The following is a 23,735-nucleotide window of genomic DNA, read 5'->3' as shown; positions in this document are numbered from 1 at the left end:
CACTCTGATTTGTAGTTCAGGGGGTTCCTTCAGGAATGATGCAAACAGGGAGTATGAGTCGGAGTAAGACTGTCGGAGACAGGCTGGAAGGACACAGGCCTGGTCCATACAGGAGGCGGCAGCCAGAGGGAGACGCAGGTGAAGGAGCGGGATGCACGGCTTGCAACGGCGATAGATTTGGGTAGTTCAACAATCGAGATCACAGGCTGAGGATGCGGGAGGGGAGGGAAGGAAAAAACAATGACTTAGGTCTGGAACAGGTTGGGCGTCAGATGTCGTGCGATATCTGGAAAAACTGCCCAAGACACGCGTGGATCTGAAGCTTGGGGGAACAGTTCTTGCTGGAACCAGAGACGGAGCTAAGGTGTGGGGCCTGCTGCAAGCCGAAGTGGCGCTCCAGGGTCAGCCTCGGGCGCTCGGAGGCGAAGTCGGGATGGGAGAAAATCCTGCAGCGAAGCGTCCACCCAGGCCGAGGGTGCCGCAGTGCAAAGGAGATTGGCAGCGTCCAGTTCAGCACGTGGTCTGGTAAGAGGAGGCGTCCATGGATTGGGCCTCCTGGAGGCCCATGGTGACCTTGACCAGAGAATCAGACTCACACAAGAAGGACTCCCGCCCTGCGCCGAATGGAGCGGGCCTTCGGGGTCACAGAGGCAGCAAGGATCCCTGACCAGCAGGACTGCGCCTCCCTTCCAAGCTCTCCAGGTATTCGGAAATTAGGCGTGGGGGTGGAAAAACGTTTCACAATATTAAGCAATCGCTACTTTTAAATTTACATATATGCCGATCTCCATATGACAGGCGTTAAGCGTCATTCCAACTCTACATACGTACACACTTTGGATGCTAGGATTCACGAGTTCTATTTTTAGAAAAATACCTAAACTTTTTCATTGAACTTTTAAAAAGTAATAAAAATTTCAGATTTATTTTTTAAACTGACTTAAAATTTTGATATTCATTAATTTACATTTTGCCCTTTATTTTAATACTTATGCATAATTCATAGAAATAAATAATTTTTGAAAGGACATAAAAATTTCACTTTTGGATTTTTACATTTACTTTAATTTACATTTTAACAAAATATATTCAAATGTCGTGTGTTTTGAATGCACTTTGCATTTTTTCAATCTTCTCTGTCATTACTGTCCGTAGAGCACAAATTATGTGAAAATTAAAACCTCTGGCTGTCTTCCCTGGAAGAAAAAGAACCGGTAGGGAAGCGTATCCAGTCTTAAGCCTTGGAAGGTACATTGGCCTTTCCTTGAAGGGGTGGCCTGCCTCTCCACACCTGTGGGCGTTTCTCGTCAGTGGGGAGAGAGACTGAGAAAAGAAAGAGACACAGAGACAAAGTATAGAGAAAGAAAAGTGCGCCCAGGGGACCGGCGCTCAGCATACAGAGGACCAGTGGCGCTGGCACTGGTCTCTGGGTTCCCTCAGTATTTATTGATCATTATCTCTACCATCTGGGAGAGGGGGATGTGGCAGGACAATAGGGTAATAGTGGGGAGAGGGTCAGCAGGAAAACATGTGAACAAAGGTCTCTATGTCATAAATAAGTTTAAGGAAAGGTGCTGTGCCTCCTGTGCAGGTACACAAACATCTCGGTGCGTTAAAGAGCAGTATTGCCGCTGGCACGTCTCACCTCCAGCCCTAAGGTGATTTTCTCCTATCTCAGTAAATAGAACATACAATCGGGTTTTACACCGACTTTCCGTTGCCCAGGAACGAGCGGGAGACAGATGCCTTCCTCTTACCTCAACTGCAAAGAGGCCTTCCTCTCTCACTAGTCCTCCTCAGGGCAGACCCTTTACGGGTGTCCGGCCGGGGGACGGTCAGGTCTTTCCCTTCCCACGAGGCCATATCTCCGACTATCACATGGGGAGAAACCTCGGACAATACCTGGCTTTCCTAGGCAGAGGTCCCTGCGGCCTTCTGCAGTGTTTGTGTCCCTGGGTACTTGAGATTAGAGAATGGCAATGACTTTTAATAAGCATACTTCCTTCCAGAACTTTTTTTTAACAAAGCACATCTTGCATAGCCCTAAATCCATTAAACCTTGAGTCAACACAGCACATGTCTCTGCGAGCACAGGGTTGGGGCTAGGGTTACAGATTAACAGCATCTCAAGGCAGAAGAATTTTACTTAATACAGAACAAAATGGAATCTCTTATGTCTACTTCTTTCTACACAGACACAGTAACAGTCTGATCTCTCTTTTCCCCACATTTCCTCCCGCGATGCTCGCTAGTTTTTTGTTTTGTTTTGTTTTATTTATCATTATTATTCGAGACGGAGTCTCGCTCTGTCTCCCAGGCTGGAGTGAGTGGCGCGATCTCGGCTCACTGCAAGCTCCGCCTCCCGAGTTCACGCCATTCTCCTGCCTCAGCCTCCCGAGTAGCTGGGACTACAGGCGCTGCCACCACGCCCGGCTGATTTTTTGTATTTTTAGTAAAGACCGGGTTCACCGTGTTAGCCAGGATAGTCTCGATCTCCTGACCTCGTGATCCGCCCGCCTCGGCCTCCCAAGGTGCTGGGATTACAGGCGTGAGCCCCGCGCCCGGCTTTGTTTTGCTTTTAATTGCTGGACGTTACCCAGGGCCACAAGAAGACTGGAGTTCTGGGGAAGAATGGATCTGAAGACCGTGACTCAATGGGTGAAGCTGACACCTGGATGCTGACTTTAACACTTATAAAATTCATAGAGCCCATTCTAATCGTCGGTTTCCGTAGTGTAGTGGTTATCACGTTCGCCTAACACGCGAAAGGTCCCCGGTTCGAAACCGGGCGGAAACAAAAGAGCTAAGTTTTCCTTCCAGCTTAATTAAAAAGGTTTCTTACTGTGGAGTCTGTGTATATAAACGTTCGCAAATTTTACTTCACTTATACAGCAGCCGGATTTTCCAATCCATTGCCAATTAACTTCAACCAGTGCATTCCATGTCTACCTCTGGAATACCAGAGTGAGAAGCAGGTGGTCTTACTGGTGATTATTAGGGTCTGCCTGCAAAGTCCTGGCGGATCAAATACAGTCAGCGGCCGAGGAATGCCACGGAATGACAGATGAACGATTAAAAAGTGCAAGAAGTCTCGGGTTGGAAATTCAGGTCGGGGAAGTTGTGCACCGGAAGGCCAATAGTGATGGCGATAACTACAACGTGTACCACACATCAAGTGGTCTGCAGGTGTGACCCTGGGCTTCCTGCAGAGGAACCTAACCATTCTGGGAGGGCTGTTTACAGATGAGGCCACTGAGGCATGGACAGGTCACATAAGGCGGCGGAACATGTGAGACGGAGCAAAAGGACAGGGAACGGAAAAGAAACGGGGCACAGAGACATTCAACTGAAACACAGGCTGGTTCGGGCGGAGGACTGCCGGTGACTGAGTGGAAAGCGGGGTTCCAGCGAGTTCTAAGGCAAGCTAGACTGGTGCAGATCCCCACGCCCGCGGCGTCGCGCGGCCGGAGAGTGCTGGCTCTCCCCCTCTGCAGTGAGCGCGGGCGAGGCTGAGACTTTCCACCCCGCTGGCTTCGGGGGCCTGCCACCACCCCTCCTCCGCGGGACCACGCCCGCGGCTTGCATCCACGTGGCCTGCTCCGGCTCCGGGCGCGTGTCCCCAGTGCAGGCCCGCCTGCAGCCCGGACACGGCTTTTGTGTCCGCAGTGGTGGTGCAGCGCAGTCAAGAGGACCATCTGCCCCTCCAAGGTGTCACCGTCGGCCTCCCTCTGCACCCGTCCTCACTAGCAGCGCGTCGGCTTCGGGCCGTGGGACGCTGCAGGTGAGTTGGGAGCCGGCTCCCCAGGGGGCGGCTTCAGCAATCGCAGGGAAAAGCCTGCAAAGGCTTCAGAGAAGCAGCCGGAGTGGTGGTCAGGATCCCTAGTACAGCGCTCCTGGCCGGACAGAAGCCTGGGGAAACCAGGTGCCGTGCGCCCTGGCAGCGCAGGCTGCTTCCCCGTCTGGAAAACGGGCCTCCAGCTTTCTCGCACCGCACCGGCACACTTACGCAGGAGACCAGCCGCCTCTTTCCCAGCACCTCTGCCCAACGTGAAAGTCGAATAAATGCAACATCGAAGTGGCAAAGCAAGGGTCGGGCGTGTCAGCGCTCTCCTGTAGCCCCCGCTACTCGGAAACTGGGCTTAGGAGTTCGAGATCAGCCTAGGCAACATAGTGAGACTGTCCCATCCGCCCCCGCACCCGGCCCCATCTCTAGAAAAAAAAAAAAAAATATATATATATAATATATATAAAAATATATATATATAATATATATTAAAAAATATATATATTTTTAATTAGCCGGGGGCGTGGTGGTGCATACCTGTAGTTCCAGTTACTACCCTAGGTCGAGTCTGCAGTGAGCCAGGATCACGCCACCGCACTGCAGCCTGGACACACAGCCCGTTAAAAAAAAAAAAGGAAAAGTGGCAAAAACCAAAATTCTCTTTAACGTTTTATACATTTTAAATGCAGACAAAGCATAATCAAAGCAGAGTCCCATGATGGCAAAACTTGTTGGGATAGCATTAGCATAACGTTCACAGAAAATATCAATGTCATGCTTATTTCTTTATCACTGCCCTTTCACACTTAATTGTAATTGTATATCGTCCGAGAATTTACGCATCAGAAAGTCCGGTAGTCATCCTGGAACTTACAGACCGCATGCAGGAGAATTCTCCCGGAGTGTTCTCCCCGGCCCAGCCTCTTCCTCCTCACCCCTTCCCCGCCGACCCACCCTCGCACTCCTCCTGTCGTGTTTAACTGACTGGTTTGAAGTGAGTCTGTACTTTGCTGACAGAGTGCCTTCTGCATTTCCTTGGCCACTGGGACTCTGGGAGGCCAGGACCATCACTCAGTCCTTTGCCACTCTTCTCTGAGTGTATTTTGCCCTGTGCCTCAGCTAACATAAGACAGCTCTCACCGGTCTTCCTTGTGGAGACAGTGAAGCAAATTCAAAGCAACACAGTCAACATCAGCCAACTAGCTGGGTGGGGCAACAAGATGTACAGGAAACAGTCTCTTTGGAGTCATATTTCGAAATACATGTTTAAAAATATTTAGAAACGGGCGGGGCGCGGTGGTTCGCGCCTGTAATCCCAGCACTTTGGGAGGCCGAGGTGGGTGGGTCACCTTAGGTCAGGCGTTGGAGACCAGCCTGCCCAACATAGTGAAACCCCTCCGTCTGACTAAAAATACAGAATTAGCTGGGCTCAGTGCGCATACCTGTAATCCCAGCTACTTGGGAGGCTGAGGCACGAGAATCGTCGCTTGAACCTCGGAGGCGGAGGTTGTAGCGAACCGAGATCGCGCCATTGCACTCCAGTGACAAGAGCGAAACTCCGCTCCGTCTCAAATATAAATACATTTGTTTCTTTATTGGAGACGGAGTTTCAGGAGGATCCTCTGGGAGGACCCTTTGAGACCAAGGACCCCTCCACGTCTCTAAATAGATATTATATATATTATAATATATATATTATAATATATATCTATTATATATTTATTACATAAATAATATATTCCATAAATAACAAATACATTGTATATTCATTATATTAATAATAAATTTATTACATAATGACTATATTATGTATTTATTATATAAATAATAAGTATATTATATATTTATATTATCTATACTGTATCTATTTTAGAAAGGTGGAGTGGATGGTGGCCTCAAAGGATCCTCCCAGAGGCTTCCCAAAGTTGATTGGGCTACAGGTCTCAGCCACTGTAGCTGGCTTTAGGTTACACAATGACACCTTGTCATTATGGCTTCACAGCTTTCCTGAATTCAGCTTGTTTCAATTAACTGGAACTCAGTGCTATTACTCTTTTTGATGCTTGAATTGCGGCTGCGTGTTGGCGGGCGCCCCTTTGCCATGGCTGTTTGTTCTTTCAGTATTGTCCTGACAATTTGAAAGCACCCGTTTCCAAATTCTGCTTTGGCCTGTCTATACTTCCTCTACCCTATGATGCAGGAAAATATTCAGGAATTTGAGGGGTTTTTTTTCGGTGAAGAATAAAAGAGTCCACTCCGGGTACCAGGACAGTGGGTGGAGTCAGAACTCCTGGCTCCCTCACTTGCAGGTACCCTAGAGAAATAGTTTGAAGGAGGCAAATTCACATCGAAGGTTCTATTTAGTTGCAGCTTTGCTAGATATTTGCGTTCTGTTTTGTTTTGTTTGAGACAGGGTTTTGCTCTGTCGCCCAGCCTGGAGTGCAGTGGCACAATCTGGGCTCACTGCAAGCTCCGCCTCTTGGATTCAAGGGATTCTTCCGCCTCAGCCTCCCGCGCATCTGGGACTATAGGCGCCAGCCACCACGCCCGGCTAATTTTTGTATTTTTAGTGGAGACGGAGCTTCACCATATTTGCCAGGCTGGTCTCCAACTCCTGACCTCGTGATCCACCAGCCTGGCCGCCCAAAGTGCTGGGATTACAGGCGTGAGCCACCGCACCAGGCCTTTTTTTTTTTTTTTCAAATAAACCACAACATCATTTCCTTACCAGATTATCTATTTAGAGTTTTTTTCTGTAATTTTAGCTACTCAGGAGGCTGTTGAGAGGAGTCTTGCTCTGTCACCCAGGCTGGAGTGCAATGGAGCAATCTCGGCTCACTGCAACCTCCGCCTCTCGGGTTCAAGCGATTCTCCTGCCTCAGCCTCCTGAGTAGCTGGTATTACAGGCGGGTGCCACTATGCCCGGCTAATTTTTGTATTTTTAGTAGAGACCGGGCTTCACCATGTTGGTCAGGCTGGTCTCGAACTCCTGACCTCGCGATCCGCCCCCCCTTGGCCCCCCAAAGTGCTGGGATTACAGGCATGAGCAACTGCGCCCGGCCTCTACTTAGATATTTAACCTCTCACTCAAAAGCCATTTGTAGGCCAGTCATGGTGGTTCTCACCTATAATCCCAGCATTTTGGGAGGCCAAGGTGAGTGGATTGCTTGAGCCCAGGAGTTTGAGACCAGCCTGGGCAACATGACAAAACAAAAAACACGAAATTATTTTCTGTCTTTTTTCTATTTTAAAGTAGAAAATACAGAACATTTTCTACAAAAAAATATAAAAATTAGCCAGGCATGTGACACACCAGCTATTCAGGAGGCTGAGGTGGGAGGATGACTTGAGCTCAGGAGGTAGAGGTTGCAGTGAGCCAAGATAGCACCACTGCACTCCAGCGTGGGTAGCAGAGCATGATCTTGTCTCAACATTGAGAGAGAAAGTTGTGATGAAACTCCAAATAGGCATCTCCCAGCTTCAACAACTCTCACTCTCCCACCATTCCTGATTTATCCCTGTCTCCAAGTATCTCCCACCCACTGGCTCTTTTCTTTCTAATCCTCATAGATCTCATGGACTGCCCCTCTACAGTCACATCACTGACTGTCTCCCTTTCACTGTGGCTATTCTGATACTCTATAACCCTTTGAGGTTTAGGGAATCGTAGTAACAGTTACAAATCTCATTAATTGAGCCCTTACTAGGGACTAGGTACTGTCCTTTTATTTATTTATTTATTTATATATTTTTTGAGGTGGAGTCTCGCTCTGTCGCCCAGGCTGGAGTGCAGTGGCACGATCTCGGCTCACTGCAAGCTCCGCCTCCCAGGTTCAAGCCATTCTCCTGCCTCAGCCTCCTGAGGAGCTGGGACTACAGGCGCCTGCCACCACGTCCGGCTAAATTTTTTTGTATTTTTAGTAGAGATGGGGTTTCACCGTGTTAGCCAGGATGGTCTCAATCTCCTGACCTCGTGATCCACCCACCTCGGACTCCCAAAGTGCTGGGATTACAGGCTTGAGCCACCGCGCCCGGCTCTTTTATTTTCTTTTATGAGTCTAGAGTCTCCCTGTGTTGCTAAGACTGACCTTGAATTCTTGGGCTTAAACAATCCAATCCTCCTGCCTCAGCCCTCCTGGGGTTAAAGGCACACACCACCATTCTAGGCATTGTCCTATGTGCTAGACTTGCATTGATTCCTTTCATCCTCGAAACCAACCTGTGGTGTGCACTGTTAAAATGACACCTCATTTATTCAGTCATTTATATTGCAGTAAAAAGGGATAGATCAGGTCCCTGCCCTCCTGGAGTTCACTTTCTGACAGGCGATTTAAATAACAAACAACAGGCAGATACAGAAACCACCTCAGAGAGAGTGATAAGGGCTGCCACAAAATTAAAGAGGGCAATGTGGTAGAGTGGCAGGTCAACAGAAGATGGCATTATAGAGAGGGGCCAGGAAAGAGGCAGCAGAACAGGTGACACTGAGCTGAGCCAGGAAAAGAGAGAGGCAGCCTTCCAAAGATCTTGGAGAAGAGGCTTTTGGGAGAAAGGAAACGGAGGAAGGTCAAAGACTGAAATAGGAGTGAGACTGGTGAGATCAAGAGGGAAGACCTTGGGTGTGGGGAGGTAAGGAGCCACAGCTCTACTTCCTTGAATACGCATGCTCATGATTTCACCCACACCAGTTGCTGGTTTTTTTTTTTGTTTGTTTGTTTGTTTGTTTGGTTTTTTGTTTTTTGTTTTTTTGCAAACAGATTGAAAAATGAGTGGAGGACATTGGATCTGCGATCTTACTGGACCCCGAGGCTAATGCACACAGTAAGGCCTCAGTGCAGGACTGTGAAAGATAGATAAAGGAGTACATAGCTTTATTCAGAAGATTTCAAATAATACTCCCAGGATTTCTGAAGGTGCTATGGGTTAGTGGTTAAAGCAGGGAGTCTGTAAGAACAAATGAAGTTAGAATATCAGCTCTCCATTGCCAGCTATGACCTAATCCCTCAGTCTCCTGCCTCCTTGCCCAGCCAATGAGGGTTCATAAATATAAAATTCATAATTGTGATTTGAAATGTATAAGTGACGTTTACCAATTGCTTAGCTGTTCAGAATGCTTCCGTTTGATAGCCTTAGTTAATGAAAGTTAGTTAATGAGGGATCTAATGAAAGGGATTGTTCTTGTTGTTTCAAAAATTGATAACTTTGTAGAAAAAAAAATCTATAAACTGAATTTAAAGTATTCAGAAAAACTAGACCTTAACATTTACAACTCCGATAAATTGAATATTAATCACAAAGCAAGCATGTATTCTTTTCTATATTCAGAAGCGCCCCCATCACCCCTAGATACTAAACATCTCAAATGACAGTGATAAGCAGGGACGTTTCCCAGAATATCCTGTGGCTCTACTCCAGTTGTTCCCAACACAGAATGGAAGAACGGGCCATTCTGGGTCATCTTTTTGGCCACTCTTCCTTTTTCAGGCAGTCCTCCAGAGTTAGGTTGCTCTAGTTGACACGTCAGCTTCCTTCTTGCCTGAAACTCACATTCCCCAGAACACCAGCATGTGACTGAGGCCTGCCTTCTACCTGAGGGACTTGCACCTTTAATCCAATGTGATATGATATAAACAGCAATGAAACAGTGAGGTGAGCATTTGATGACAGCTGAGCCATCTCCCCTGATGCTACCACAGAGATCCGAGAAGAATGACTTCCTCAAGTTCCTCAAGTTCAGTAAAGAGAAATCAGTGATTGCTAAAGAAAGAGATACTGGGGCCGGGTGCAGTGGCTCACGCCTGTAATCCCAACACTTTGGGAGGCCGAGACGGGCGGATCACGAGGTCAGGAGATCGAGACCATCCTGGCTAACACGGTGAAACCCAGTCTCTACAAAAAATACAAAAAATTACCCGGGTGTGGTGGTGGACGCCTGTAGTCACAGCTACTGGGGAGGCTGAGGCAGGAGAATGGCGTAAACCCGGGAGGCGGAGCTTGCAGTGAGCCGAGATCGCGCCACTGCACTCCAGCCTGGGCGACAGAGCGAGACTCCATCTCAAAAAATTAAAAAAATAAAAGAAAAAAAGAGAGATACTGGAATATGTTTAGACTAGTTAGATTAGGTAATAGCCATAAATATATTAAACCTGAAGATAATTTTGTTTCAAATGAGGTTTTTAAATGAAAACATTCAGAAAAGGTTGATTAATAATTTACATATAAATTATATGTAATGATTCTTGTAGACCACTACAGCAAACACATCTGTGCTCTAATAATTTATACAAGCCCCACAGGACACCAAGACCAAATGGAAAATGACATATAAATTTTATTTCTTATGTCTGGTTGGATTCTTCCTGTCCCAGGCAGAAGATGTGCAGAGTAAGAAATAACTGAGCAGGCCTTTCTAATGGTGTCCTGGCTTTGCAAGTGAAGAGAACATGGTAGCCTCTTCAGAAACAGGCCTCAAAAGAGAAAAAACAACGCTGTCATACAGAATTGGGTTAAGAACCATAAATGAAAGTGACACTGTACTCTTCAAAATCTTTTATCTGAGTACTTTCCTGTGTGATGTAAAGGGGTGGGGGAGGGTCCTTCTCCCTGCCAGGTGGTGCCCTGTAGGCCCTTCAATGGGTGTTACCCTATAGGCAGGCAGTGAAGGACTCCAGCAATTTTAAGTGGGGGAGCCACACGTTTAAATTTGTTGTCCAGGCAGCCCATTTCCCCCAAGACCGTGGAGAAATAGGCAATGTCATTCGTGGCTAGTGGGAGGTCATATCAGACTAGGTTCTGTAGCAGGGTGATTTATCTAGTTTTACAAAATTACTTGCACATAAACCTGGATGCAACAAATCTCACTTCTGGCAATTACCTCCACAGATAAAAGTGCAAAAGTGCAAAATGACAGTTGCTACATGTTTAACTGTAGCATTGATCGTGACAACAAAAAAATTGGAAACAATGTAAATGCCCATCCATAAGTCATCTGTTAAATAAAAGATGATTCATCTACAGTGGAATATTGTGCAGCTGTAAAAAAAGATTGAGGATATTTTCTATGTTTTGAAATAGAAAGATCTTCGAAATAGACCGGGCACGATGTCTCATACCTGTAATCCCAGCACTTTGGAAGGCCAAGGCGGGCGGATCACCTGAGGTTGGGAGTTGGAGAGCAGCCTGACCAACATGGAGAAACCCCCTCTCTGCTAAAAATACATAATTAGCTGGGCGTGGTGGCACATGCCTGTAATTCCAGCTACTAGGGAGGCTGAGGCAGGAGAGTCATTTGAACCCGGGAGGCGTAGGTTGCAGTGAGTCAAGATCTCCCACTATGTTCCAGTCTGGGCGGCAGATTAAGAGACTCTGTCCCCCCGCCTTCCCCCATCCCCCAAAAAACTATACTTGCATCAAAATTTCTGGAAGAATATGTACAAAAATATAAAATTGAAATTGTCACCTAAGGGGGAGTTAAACACTTTTCACTGAATTCTGTTTTATTATTTAATGTTCTTTAATTTTTATTTTAAAGATGAGGGTCTGGCTAGGTAGTTGGCCCGGTTGTTCCTGAACTCTTGGCCTCAAGCAACCTTCCCACCTTGGCCTCCTAAAAGTGCAGGGATTACAGGTATGAGACACCGCGCTCAGCCGAAATAATTTTTTTTTTTTTTTTTTTTTTTTTTTTGAGATGAAATCCCACCCTGTCTGCCAGGCTGGAGTGCAGTGGCGCTATCTCGGCTCACTGCAACCTCTGCCTCCTGGGTTTAAGTTATTCTGCCTCAGAATCTCGAGTAGCTGAGATTACAGGCGTCCACCAAAACGCCCGTTTGTATTTATTATTATTATTATTTTTGGGGACAGAGTCTTGCTCTGTCGCCCAGGCTGGAGTGCAGTGACACTATCTCCTCTCACTGCAACCTCAGCCTCCCGAGTAGCCGGGATTACAGGTGAGTGCCACCAGGCCCGGCTAATTTTTGTATTTTTAATAGAGACAAGGTTTCACCATTTTGGCCAGGCTAGTCTCAAACTCCTGACCTCAGGTGATCCACCCGCCTCGGCCTCCCAGAGTGCTGAGATTACAGGCGTGACTGGTCGAAAGATGTTTTTTTGTTGTATTGTATTTTGTTTTGTTCTGTTTTGTTTGTTTATTTTTGAGACGGAGTCTCGCTCTGTCGCCCAGGCTGCAGTGCAGTGGCCGGATCTCGGCTCACTGCAAGCTCCGCCTCCCGGGTTCACGCCATTCTCCTGCCTCAGCCTCCCTAGTAGCCGGGACCACAGGCTCCGCCACCACGCCCGGCTAATGTTTTGTATTTTTTTTATAGAGACGGTTTCGCCGTGTTAGCCAGGATGGTCTCGATCTCCTGACCTCGTGATCCGTCCGCCTCTGCATCCCAAAGGGCTGGGATTACAGGCGTGAGCCACGGCGTCTGGCCGAAAGATGTTTTTTAAAGCTCATTTTGTGGTGTAGCCTCTGTGGAAAATGGTATGCCACTTCCTTAAAAACATAGAAATGCCATATGACGCAGTAATTTTACTTTGTGATGTGTACTCTAAAAAAATAGAAAACCTGAACTCAAACAGATATTTGTACACCCATGTTCATAGCTGCATTATCCACAGTAGCCAAAAGGAGGAAGGAAGCAAGTGTACATTGGCAGATGAATGGATAATGTGGTATATACGTGCAGTGGAATGCTCATCAGCTTTGAAAGGAAGGAAATTTTGACACATGCTACAGTAAGGATGAATCTTGAAGACATTAAATGAAATAAGACAATTAAGAAAAGAAATATTGCACGATTCATCTTACATGAGGTATCCAGAGGAGTCAAATTCATAGACATAGAAAGCAGAATGGTGGTTGTCAGCGGTTTTGGGCAGAGAGGAATGGAAAGTTAGTGTTGAATGGGTTCAGAGTTTCATCTGGGAAACATGAAAAAGGACTGGAGATTGATGCACAACGATTTAAACGTATTTAATGCTACAGAACTGTACAGTTAAAAAGTGGTAAATTTTGTTGGGCATATTTTACCACAGTTTGAAACCCTAATTGTACTGCTACATAATGGGAAATGAACGTGCAGCGCCTACAAGAGTATTTCACACACAGAAGTTAAAGGCTTCAGAGCAGATTATTTTCCTAAGGGTTGGTCGGTTTATAATGTTTTCAGGTATGGCCAATAATCTCAGATTTAGGAGTAAAATGAGCAGGTGCGCCCAACGTGGGGCTCGAACCCACGACCCTGAGATTAAGAGTCTCATGCTCTACCGACTGAGCTAGCCGGGCGTCCGATAACAACGCATAAGCAATGTTTCATTCTAGATTATGTTCGGACCATATTCAACTGCGGGTTTGAATTTGGATTTATTTGGAGTGTGATACAACTACTAAAGAGCCTCCGCTCCCGGGAAATTCAAACTCTGCCGTTCCTGCCTGACCGTCCCTCCCACTTACGTCCGTTTCCTGCCCCTTCCACCCTACCAGCGATCAAGCCATTTTCTACCCGCGATGAAGCTCACGGCAAGGAGATGGAAAAACGCGCATCCTGACGCCACTGGAGCTCTCACCGTGTGGATTTTCTTTTTTTCTTTTTTTGCAGAGTCCTGCTCTGTCGCCCAGGTTGGAGTGCCGTGGCGCAATCTCGGCTCACTGCAACCTCCGCCTCCTGAATTCAAGCAATTCTCCTGCCAAAGGCTCCTGAGTAGCTGAGATTACAGGCACCTGCCACCACGCCTGGCTACGTAGAGACGGGGTTTCACCTTGTTGGTCAGGCTGGTCTTAAACTGCTAACCTCGTGATCCACCCGCCTCGGCCTCCTAAAGTGCCGGGATTACAGGAAAGAGCCATTGCACCCGGTCAAGTACGGTGTGGATTTTTAAACAGGAGGGAAAGACAATTAACGGGGCCCAGAGGAGGGCAGGGGCCGCCGCGGTCTTTCTCTACCCCGCAGACTCTACCTTCTGGGTTTTTCGTGGCGCTCTGCAAACACGCTGGATTTCAAAATTTGAAAGGAAAATCGAAAACAAAAGTTGGATGTGCAAAACAATACTGGAGATGCCGGGGATCGAACCCGGGGCCTCATACATGCAAAGCAAGCGCTCTACCACTGAGCTACATCCCCGTCCGCGAGTTGGACGTCTCCCAGACTGCCTCTAGTCGTCGCCTAGCTCAGGGCATCGGGAGTGGATGACAACCGGTGCGCGCTGGATTTCAGCTGCTGCAAAAACCCGGGATCGCAGGGCCGAGAGTTGTTCCAGGGTCCTCCGCTGACTCCAGACCAGCGGGTCTTGACCAAGAGATTCCAAGAGAGAGGATTAAGCCCGGCTAAGCACCTGAGAGCAGCGGTGGAAAAAGGAGAGAAAATCATCAGGCACGATGCCAAAAATGAACTGTGACTTGAAAAAGAAAAGAAGGGAAAATTGTGCAGGATGCTACGTTTTGTTTTTTAAAAGGAGGGGGGGTCGAGGCGGTAAAATACGGAATATTTGATTAATGTAATCCAGAATTGTAAAGTTGATTGCTCGGGATGAAGAAAGAACTGGGACACAAGCGATGGGCCTACTTTTCACCGTGAACTGCGGCTCATCTTTTGAATTCTGAACCACGTTTAATCCGAGAAAACTTTACTGAGCTTGCCAAGAACTGCTCTAAAACCAGGATTCAGCCGTGAACAAACCTGGTACGGTCCATCTTAAAGCTGCCATTCCAGAGGAGATAGAGTGCGGGCACAGAGCCAGCCCAGAGAGGGGAGCGTGCTAAGAGACGACTTTACATAGTGTGCGCGTTCGGGGCGGGCTTCGTGGGCAGAGACGTTTGAAACAAGACCTGAATGAGGTGGGAAGGAGCATGCACGTGGTGGGAGAAAAGAGGTCCACGCAAGGGGAACAGCCAGCGCAGAGGCCATGGAGTTCAGGAACAGCAGGAAGGGTCGGGGACACAGCCCTGAGAAGGGAAGTCCGGAAGGAGGGAGGTGAGGCCAGGTCTTCGCCTTTGGGTTAGAATTGCTGAAGTTCCCGGTAACATTACCAAGCCAGTTTCTGAGGAGGGTGCGGGCGAAAGCCTGATCGAAGTGGCCTCCAGAGTGAACACAGAGAGAGGGTGTGGAAGCGGGTAACACAGGCAGTTCTGCAGCGGGGCTGTGGAGACAGCTGGGGGACAAGAGAGCGCTGAGGTTTGTGTGTGTGGGGGGGTGAAATAATACTGAATAAAATGGGAAATTATAAATGTATTTGTTCAAATATTAAGTAAAGAGTAAAGAAGGGAGAGGACAGTCGCAGAAAAGGTAATGGAGTGGATACAAGGCCACGCTTGAGGGTGACGGGACAGGGCCAGGTTCCAGTCTCTAAATTTAGCTCAGTTCAGGGCCGGGGCGAACCTGCGCTAGGGGAACCTGACACCGTGGCCATAGTGCCAGGCCCTTGCTCCGGCGATGCTGGGTCGGCCTCGGTCGGAAACCGGGAGTGGCGCCCGGCAGGGTTTGTGCGCCCACCTGTCGCGGCCCGTTTCCCGCGGCTGACTGGGTCAGGCTGGGGCGGCCTAGAGAGGCTGAGGGACTGGGGCTACCGGGAGAGGCCGCTGGCCAAGGCGGGGGCTGGTGGAGCGCAGGTCCGGGGCGCAGGGCGCTGTCCCGCACTTGAATGGCCTAGTGCCTCCGGGCCCGTAGCCAATTTGAACCTCCCCTCCCGGCTCCCAGCTGGGCGCGCCCTGGGCTCAAGTCTCTGCCTGCCCAGTGGCAGCCCCGCCCTTCCTCTCCCAGTGGGCACTCGGCGGCCAGCTCGGACGTCGGGCTCCGACCCGCGTCCTGTGAAGTGGAGTGGCCGCCCAGGGGCGACCAGATCCGAGAGCGCGGAGAGCGCGCATGGCGGCTGTGGGGCCGCGGACCGGACCCGGCACCGGGGCCGAGGCTCTAGCGCTGGCGGCAGAGCTGCAGGGCGAGGCGACGTGCTCTATCTGCCTAGAGCTCTTTCGTGAGCCGGTGTCCGTCGAGTGCGGCCACAGCTTCTGCCGCGCCTGCATAGGGCGCTGCTGGGAGCGCCCGGGCGCGGGGGTTGTTGGGGCGGTGACCCGCGCGCCGCCCTTCCCACTGCCCTGCCCGCAGTGCCGCGAGCCCGCGCGCCCCAGTCAGCTGAGGCCCAACCGGCAGCTGGCCGCCGTGGCCACGCTCCTGCGGCGCTTCAGCCTGCCCGCGGCCGCCCCGGGAGAGCACGGGTCCCAGGCAGCCTCGGCCGGAGCAGCGGCTGCCCGGTGCGGTCAGCATGGCGAACCATTCAAGCTCTACTGCCAGGACGACGGACGCGCCATCTGCGTGGTGTGCGACCGCGCCCGCGAGCACCGCGAGCACGCCGTGCTGCCGCTGGACGAGGCGGTGCAGGAGGCCAAGGTGAGCGCAGCCCGCACCCACCCTGTGGGTCCCCGGGACCCCCTGCCCTGGTCCCGCGCTCCCGCGCACGCGGTGCAGAGAACATACTGTCCATCAGGAGGCCCGGGTGAGCCCCTCCCTTCTTTCTCCTAGTCCAGGAAGCCCAGCACGGGTTACCCGGCTGAGCGCGGTTCTCTGTCACCCCGAACATCACCAATACCCCCACCCCATTCCCACTGCGTTTCCCTCTGGGCCAGATACTGGGCTGCCTGCGCGACGTACCCCATGGACTTGGCGATGTTTTTCCTGTCTGTTCAGAGCCTCTAGCCTGGTCGGCGTCTCCGCAGCTCTGCGCCCGCGGGACGTCTCCGGCACAGCCACGCAGCTGCTGCCCCCACTCTTATCTCTTTCCCTGAAGCGGGCTCTGCTCAAAGTCCCCACCTCGCGGAACTGAGTGGGAGGACCTCGCCAAGAGGTCCAGGGAGGGGGCTCCTGGGTTAAGCAGCGCACCGAGAGCCGTCTGACTGTGCCAAGGCTGTGAATTCTGAGCGCCCTTTTTTTGCTATTTTCTCGCTGAGCCTCGGCGAGGCTGTGTGCAGGGGTGAGGGCGCGGCGGGGAGGCTCGGGTGGCAGTCCCCAGTCTCTCCTTGCTCACCCATCCTGCTCCAACTCTCCCACCCACAGGGCTTCCTGTGACGGGGCGGAGAGCAGAGGAGTCGACTAGGGGTAGGGCTGCTGGAGGCTTATGTTTCAGTCTGGCTGGTCCAGCAGATGCTTTTGGGGAAGCAAGATCCCGAGACCTTCAGAGTCCCCTCACAGTGTAACCTGCAACCTGTAGAGAGACTTCTACCCAGCCTCCCCCTCAGTGAGCAGGGCCTTCCCTTTCTCCTGGCTGGCTCCAGGAAGGCAGAGGTGGGGGTTTCCAGAATCCCCTCCCCCCCAACCTCACGTTGTTTCCCTTCACCTACAGGAGCTCTTGGAGTCCAGGCTGAGGGTCTTGAAGAAGGAACTGGAGGACTATGAGGTGTTCCGGTCCACGGAAGAGAAGGAGAGCAAGGAGCTCCTGGTGAGCCAGGCACACCCCACCCCACCCCCGGCACCCTGTGGGAGATTATAGAGGCCTACTCAGCGCCAGGGCTCAGTGTGTGTGGCGTTGGAATGTGTGCTATGGAACCGCAGAATCGATTTCAGAAAGATAAAAGAGTGCATGTTATATAGGGTGACCATATAATTACTATACAAACCAGATCTTTTTAAAGTGAAAAGATGTGCTAAAATAATTATTGCAAAACAACTGGCTTAAACTGGAACTGTCCCAGCGAATCAGGACATACAGTCACTCTGATATTACATAACATACCAGTTAGGGCCTGTGGAAGCATCTTGTAATTGAACACATTAATATTTCTGCAGAGAAACATGAATATTCAATAAATGGGACTATTAATACGATAAAGAGCCTCATGGGATGTTTTATCAACAAAAGAGTAGTGAAAAAATTTTCATTTTCAGAGTTTTTTTATTTGAAATTGAGGCTAAGGGAGAAAGGGCTAGAGGGTGTCAGAGCTGCTTCCTGGCTCTGGCAGAGTGAGGAAGTTTGGGGTCTTGAGTTTACAGTAGCCCCTGGTGCACAGCCCAGGGTCTTGCATACTGGCACCTGCCTCTACCCCAAGTTGGAATGATATTTGATCTTCCTTAGAGTAGAACATGAAAGTGAAATGGGGACTACTTTTGGTTAAGATAAGCAAACATGAATCACCATCGGTCATTTTCTACCTTGCAAATTCAGTTCCTAGCTCAGTAAATAAATGTTGAAACAAGAAAGGATTGGCTGAGTGCCACGGCTCACCGCCTGTAATCCCAGCACTTTGGGAGGCCCAGGAGGGCGGATCACCTGAGGTTGGGAGTTCAAGACCAGCCTGACCAACATGGAGAAACCCCCATCTCCACTAAAAATACAAAATTAGCCGGGTGTGGTGGTACATTGCCTGTAATCCCAGCTACTCGGGAGGCTGAGGCAGGAGAATAGCTTGATCCCAGGAGGTAGAGGTTGCAGTGAGCCAAGATCACGCCACTGCACTCCAGCCTAGGCAACAAGAGTGAAAATCCATCAAACAACAACAACAACAAACAGAATGAAAGGATCTACTAGGGCCTGTCAAGGCAGGGAACTGGAGGAAGGTGAACTAGAGGACCCTCCCATCCTCAATGTCAGGAGGGGTGGAGGAGGAGCCTGGAGTTCAGACACCCTAGGGTCCTTTCCAGACCCTCAACTACATCTGTGGTGCCTGCATCCGCGTGCATCCCAGACCTTCCCACATGTGCATCCCAGACCTTCCCACCCAATCACTCACTTCCCTCCATGGTGAAGAGCTCACCCTCCAGACCTTCATTCCTCCTCCGCTGGAGAAACAACTTCCAGTGCAGCTCCTCCGCCACTCGTTGACATCCAGGAACCAGAGGGCCTTCCCAGGCACCGGTGGCAGCTTCATGGTCTCTGACTGGAGTCCCCAGGCCTTGCTTAACACCTTCTATCTCTGTCCGCTCCCAACATCCATCCATCACCCCCACATTCATTTTTGTTGTTGTTTTGTTTTGTTTTGCTTTAATACAGAGTCTCGCTTTGTCACTAAGGCTGGAGTAGTTCAAGCGACCCCCCCACTTCAGCCTCCTGAGTAGCTGGGACTACAGGTGTGCACCACTCCACCTGGCTAATTTTTAATTTATTTTTTGTAGAGCTGGGGTTGGGGGTAGTCTCCTATGTTGCCCAGGCTGGTCTGGAACTCGTGGGCTCAAGCAACCTCCTCCCCTAACTTCGCCCCCCTCAGCCTCCCAAAGTGCTAAGATTACAGGTGTGAGCTCCATCTCCTTTTTTTTTTTTTTTTTTTTTTTTTTGAGACGGAGTCTCGCTCTATCGCCCAGGCCAGGCTGGAGTGCAGTGGCCGGATCTCAGCTCACTGCAAGCTCCGCCTCCCGGGTTTACGCCATTCTCCTGCCTCAGCCTCCCGAGTAGCTGGGACTACAGGCGCCCACCACCTCGCCCGGCTAGTTTTTTGTATTTTTTAGTAGAGACGGGGTTTCACGGTGTTAGCCAGGATGGTCTCGAACTCCTGACCTCGTGATCCACCCGTCTCGGCCTCCCAAAGTGCTGGGATTACAGGCTTGAGCCACCGCGCCCGGCCAAGCTCCACCTCTTCTTTACAGTGATAAACTACTTCTATGATTTACGATGCTCGTATCATTTAAATACCCTGCTTAATGAAACATCAGAGGTAGAGTCCAACTGTTGCTGCAACATAAAAGGGAGCAGGAATACTCTTATTTGAAAATACTCCTGCCCCAGGGGACATCTGGCAGAGTCTGGAGATACTATATTTCTGGTTGTCAACAATGGGATAAGGATGCTATTGGCATTTAGTGGTAGAGGCCGGAGGGGCTGCTAAACATCCTACGAAGCGCAGGACAGCCCCCCACAACCAAGGAGTATCTGGCCCAGAATGTCACCTGCATCAAGGTTGGGAAACCCTGGTGTAGAGTATTTTGGCAAATACTGTTTCACTTATGTTATTTCCTTGTGAGGCAATATGATGTAGCTGCCAGAAGCCCAGATTCTGGGTTCTGCCTCCCTGGCCTAGAAGCCTGGCTTACCACTTCCTGGTGATGTGTCTGTCTTTGTCTCCTCACCTATAAGACTTGGGGGGAAGTGTACCCACCTCACTGGGCTGCCGTCAGGGTTGAGGGAGTTAATACCTATAAGGCTCTCTGGGCTACTGCAGTCTGCCTGGAAGCTGAAGGAAAGGTGGGGGCATTGTGCGACACCTGAACCCAGGTCTCCTAGCTTCCCAGGACTCCCTTCCTCCATCCGGCAGTTTTAAGGAAGAGGAACTTCTTGGTGGGACATACTGAGTACCACACCTGTGTTCCTATAAAAAATCAAGAGATCAGGGCATGAGTATGCATCTGAAAACTCGAGTAAAATATCCCGTGTATGCTGTTAATGGAAAGAACAGAATTCAAGCTTGCACACAGCATATTCTCACTTAGTTCCTTGAGGGTGTGCTGCTACCTCTGGTCACTGGCATCGGACTTTTCTTCCTTCTTTCTACTTTCCTACATCTCCCAAGTTTTGTATTTTGAGCATGTGTTACCATTATAACTGCTAAACAGGGAAGATGGCCTTTAAAAACAAAGTGAAGAGAAGAAGTTTGAGGGTGATGAAATTAACGTGCTTAAGGAGGAAAAGGCAATCTCAGTTTAATCCTATGGTTGCCCCAGAAGTACTAATTTATCCCTTCTGCTTTTCAAGTGAGGAAACTGCCCCTTGGTGTAGTTCTGGGGGGAGTATGATGCTGCCTTGGTTTAGGTGGTGGAGTGCAGGTCCACAGACACGTGTGGGCACATCTGTCGCAAGGGAGAAAAGAGCGTGTGTTGAGAGTACAGCTTGCTCGGAGCTGGGACATTGAAAATAAGAGCATGCACTGCCTGCATAGGTGGGTGTGTCTCTGATCCCCAGCAGTGACAGGGATGAAGCCTTGCCCTGTGGGATGACTCAGGCCACTGGCCAAATGTTATGTCTCCATGCTCAAGTCCCCTATCTCTCCAACTTCCCCTCCTGGGACAGAAGCAGATGGCAGCGGAGCAGGAGAAGGTGGGGGCAGAGTTCCAGGCACTGAGGGCCTTCCTAGTGGAGCAGGAGGGCCGGCTGCTAAGCCGTCTGGAGGAACTGTCCCGGGAGGTGGCACAGAAGCAGAATGAGAACCTGGCCCAGCTCGGTGCTGAGATCACCCAGCTGTCCAAGCTCAGCAGCCAGATCCAGGAGACAGCTCAAAAGCCTGACCTTGACTTTCTCCAGGTAAGTCTGGCTTAGCCAGGGTCTCAAGTCATTTATCCGAAAGCATCAGGACCGAGAGCTAGAGGACAGTATCAGTCCTGGGGGTTCAGGAGAATCACACGATCTGGAGCTGAAGGGGACTGGAGGGAAGTGCCCTGATTTTCCTGGGGTTGGAGGTCTAGAGGGATGTGATAAAACTTTCTTGACTATGAGCCACAATAATATATATCGTATTTCAGAATCACGTGCTTGAGACAAAAGTCTCAGAAGATAATACTCACCTTTGCTACACGTATGCACTTTGATGTTTTCTATTCTATTTCACTAAAAAAAAAAAGTTATAAACCACTAGATAAACTTCACAATCCACAGACGGGTTAAGAACAGTCATTACTGGGCTGAGTCAGCAGGAGGTGCATGAGGGCTGTGACCTCCCTCAGGTGGTTTCCAGGACACAGGCAGCACTGGGTCCCATGGGATAGCTCCAGTGACGATTCTGTAATAAAGCAAGGAGCAAAGATAGAAAGAAAGCATGCGAAGAGCTGTGGCAAAGGGTGAGGTCCACTGCGTGGCTGAGACACCCTGCAGCCAGCAGCCACTGCAAGCTGCTGTCACCTAAGTCCATGCAGGCAGTGAGGCATGGCACACCTGCTTGCTGTTTACACCTTGGAGGCACAGCAAGGGGCAAGCTTTGTTTCTCAGAGGTGAATGGAGGAAACCTGATTTGGTTTCCTCTATCTTTCCTTCCAGGAATTCAAAAGCACGCTGAGCAGGTGAGTGACCTCACAGCTCCTGGGGCCTCTCTAAGTTGCCTCTTCTCTTTTCACTGAGCCTTCTCTTTATTTCCTGTCCCCTGGCCTCTCACCTCCTGATCCCCGACTTGCTTGCTGGGGACCTTCTGAGACGACTGCCCACCTGCCTGGCCATGGGTTTTCCTGCATGAGGTCTGGCTCTCCCTTTTCTACCTCTTTCTGCCAAGATGACCTCGCCATCCTAATTGTCACAGCCTGTGGGAGTAAAACTGTGCAGACAGGCCCTTCTAGAGCCCTTGTCCTGCAGGTGTAGCAATGTGCCTGGCCCCAAGCCAACCACAGTCTCTTCTGAGATGAAGAATAAAGTCTGGAATGTTTCTCTCAAGACCTTTGTCTTAAAAGGGATGCTGAAGAAGTTCAAAGGTAGGGGCCTGGGCGCTGAGCTGGGCCACGTAGTGCGGTGGTGGTGGAGGGTTCCTGGTAGCTCAGGGGTCCCTGGGGGTGCTTTCCAGAAGCTGTGTGTGAACATAGGAGCTGGCTGTGCCATGACCAGATTGGTATAGGGGCTGTGGTGGCAAATCTAGTCAGGTCCCCGCAGGGCAGGCAGCTTCTCATGGGGACAGATGGGGTAGAGGGGTCCTGTTGGGGGACTGAGGGTAGGAAGAGGGATGTGCAGGGGAGCTGAACTCAGAGCCACTCAGGTAGAACTAGAATACTTGGGTATGGGCCCCCTGCCCCCGGCTCCCCATGCTTGGCCCTGTGCCTGCACATTCACTCTTGGCCTTAGGAGTCTCTGGGGAATGAATGAGTCAGCTGGCCTATAAAGAGCTGGTGACCTTGCCATATCATCTCCCGTATTGCGCACACACGCCTTGCTTTGTTTCTCCTCCTCAGAGGACCTGCGGGGCGAGCTGGAGAAAGAGGAGAAAGGTAGGGACGGTGCTGTGATGGCGAGTATGGACTGTCTGCCACATGGAGAACCTATTCCCTGCTGGTGACCATCTCAGGGTTTTGCATATGGTCGGTTCCTTCCACCCACCCACCTCAGCAACCCTGTTCCTCTGTCCCATCCCTTATGCCACCCCTTCCCCATCCTGGGAGCTCTGACACCCTCAGATGGCAGTGGGGCCTGTTGGCCCAAATGCTACAGGTCAGTTAGGAGCAGGAATGCCCTGTACTTTGAGATACTCAGACTGGGAAAGGCTTCTCGGCCACCTGGGTGAGCCTCTCCCCGGTCCCCACTCCAAGACAGACGGAAACCTCTCCTGGGGATGGGGTGCATACAGGGGACCAGGAAAGCAAGGGGAAGCTAAAGACTGGAAGGAATATTGTTCTTACTCTTGCAGAGCTCTAGAGTGTGTGGGATCCAACACCCAGGGGAGGGGAGGGGAGGGCACATATTCCTGATGCTGATGTCTGAGCTAAATCAGAGTGTGCCTGGGTGCCACCTAAACCACCTGAGTGAGACCAGACCTTCCTCTGCTCAGAGCCCTGCCACAGCCCCTCTGACCTGTTAAAGGTCAGAGTCCTCATGGTGGTCTCAAGGGCCCAAGGGATCTGGCCTCACTGCACACCCCTTCTACTCCATGCAGCTACACATCCTCCTTGCTGTTCCTTCAGTGTACCAAGCACACACCCATCCCGGGGCCTTTGCACTGCCAGACTCCCCCACCCCAGCCCCCTACCTGGAACATGCTTCCCCAGCCAGTCGCGTGGCCCACTTCTTTGCCTTCTTTATATCTGTCTGCTCAATGCCCCTTTGCAGTGAGGGTCTTCCCTGGCTACTCTGGTTGAAGTTACAGCCTGCTCTTCTGGTTCCTCTCATCTTCTATGTTTATAATCTATCCTTAATCCTCTCCCTGTGGGAAGGAAGCTGCAGGCAGGCAAGACTACTCTGATACTCTGTGGTATCCCCAGGGCCTGGAACGTAGTAGTGCTCACAGTAAATGTACATTTTTTTTTTTTTTTTTTTTTTTTTTTTTGGAGACAAGGTATCGCTTTGTTGCCCA

The 23,735-nt window shown here is 50.2% G+C and overlaps 1 protein-coding gene and 3 non-coding genes across 5 annotated transcripts in view; 2 read left to right on the top strand and 2 right to left on the bottom strand.

The window, feature by feature from the left end:
• The first annotated feature begins 2,724 nt into the window (after positions 1 to 2,724).
• On the top strand, positions 2,725 to 2,797 carry TRNAV-AAC. The gene has a single exon. It is a non-coding gene; the product is annotated as a tRNA-Val (tRNA).
• Positions 2,798 to 12,997: 10,200 nt separating this feature from the next.
• On the bottom strand, positions 12,998 to 13,070 carry TRNAK-CUU. Its single transcript has one exon. It is a non-coding gene; the product is annotated as a tRNA-Lys (tRNA).
• A 763-nt stretch (positions 13,071 to 13,833) lies between these two features.
• TRNAA-UGC lies at positions 13,834 to 13,905 on the bottom strand. The gene has a single exon. It is a non-coding gene; the product is annotated as a tRNA-Ala (tRNA).
• A 1,633-nt stretch (positions 13,906 to 15,538) lies between these two features.
• The window catches only part of TRIM7 (tripartite motif containing 7), an 11,027-nt gene continuing 2,830 nt past the window's right edge, over positions 15,539 to 23,735 (top strand). The window contains exons 1-6 of one of the 2 annotated variants that reach the window (XM_023201778.2): positions 15,539 to 16,164; positions 17,114 to 17,209; positions 20,765 to 20,995; positions 21,725 to 21,747; positions 22,034 to 22,149; positions 22,621 to 22,656. In XM_023201778.2, coding sequence (XP_023057546.1) covers positions 15,643 to 16,164; positions 17,114 to 17,209; positions 20,765 to 20,995; positions 21,725 to 21,747; positions 22,034 to 22,149; positions 22,621 to 22,656 — 1,024 coding nt within the window. In that variant the 5' untranslated portion in view covers positions 15,539 to 15,642. Of the gene's footprint in view, positions 16,165 to 16,629; positions 17,009 to 17,113; positions 17,210 to 20,764; positions 20,996 to 21,724; positions 21,748 to 22,033; positions 22,150 to 22,620; positions 22,657 to 23,735 lie in introns of those variants that run through there. The other variant, XM_023201780.2, reaches the window with a different exon arrangement.

This window comes from Piliocolobus tephrosceles, chromosome 4 (assembly GCF_002776525.5).
Source record: "Piliocolobus tephrosceles isolate RC106 chromosome 4, ASM277652v3, whole genome shotgun sequence".
Classification (NCBI taxonomy): domain Eukaryota; kingdom Metazoa; phylum Chordata; class Mammalia; order Primates; family Cercopithecidae; genus Piliocolobus; species Piliocolobus tephrosceles.
This window is presented reverse-complemented; position numbering and strand designations above follow the sequence as displayed.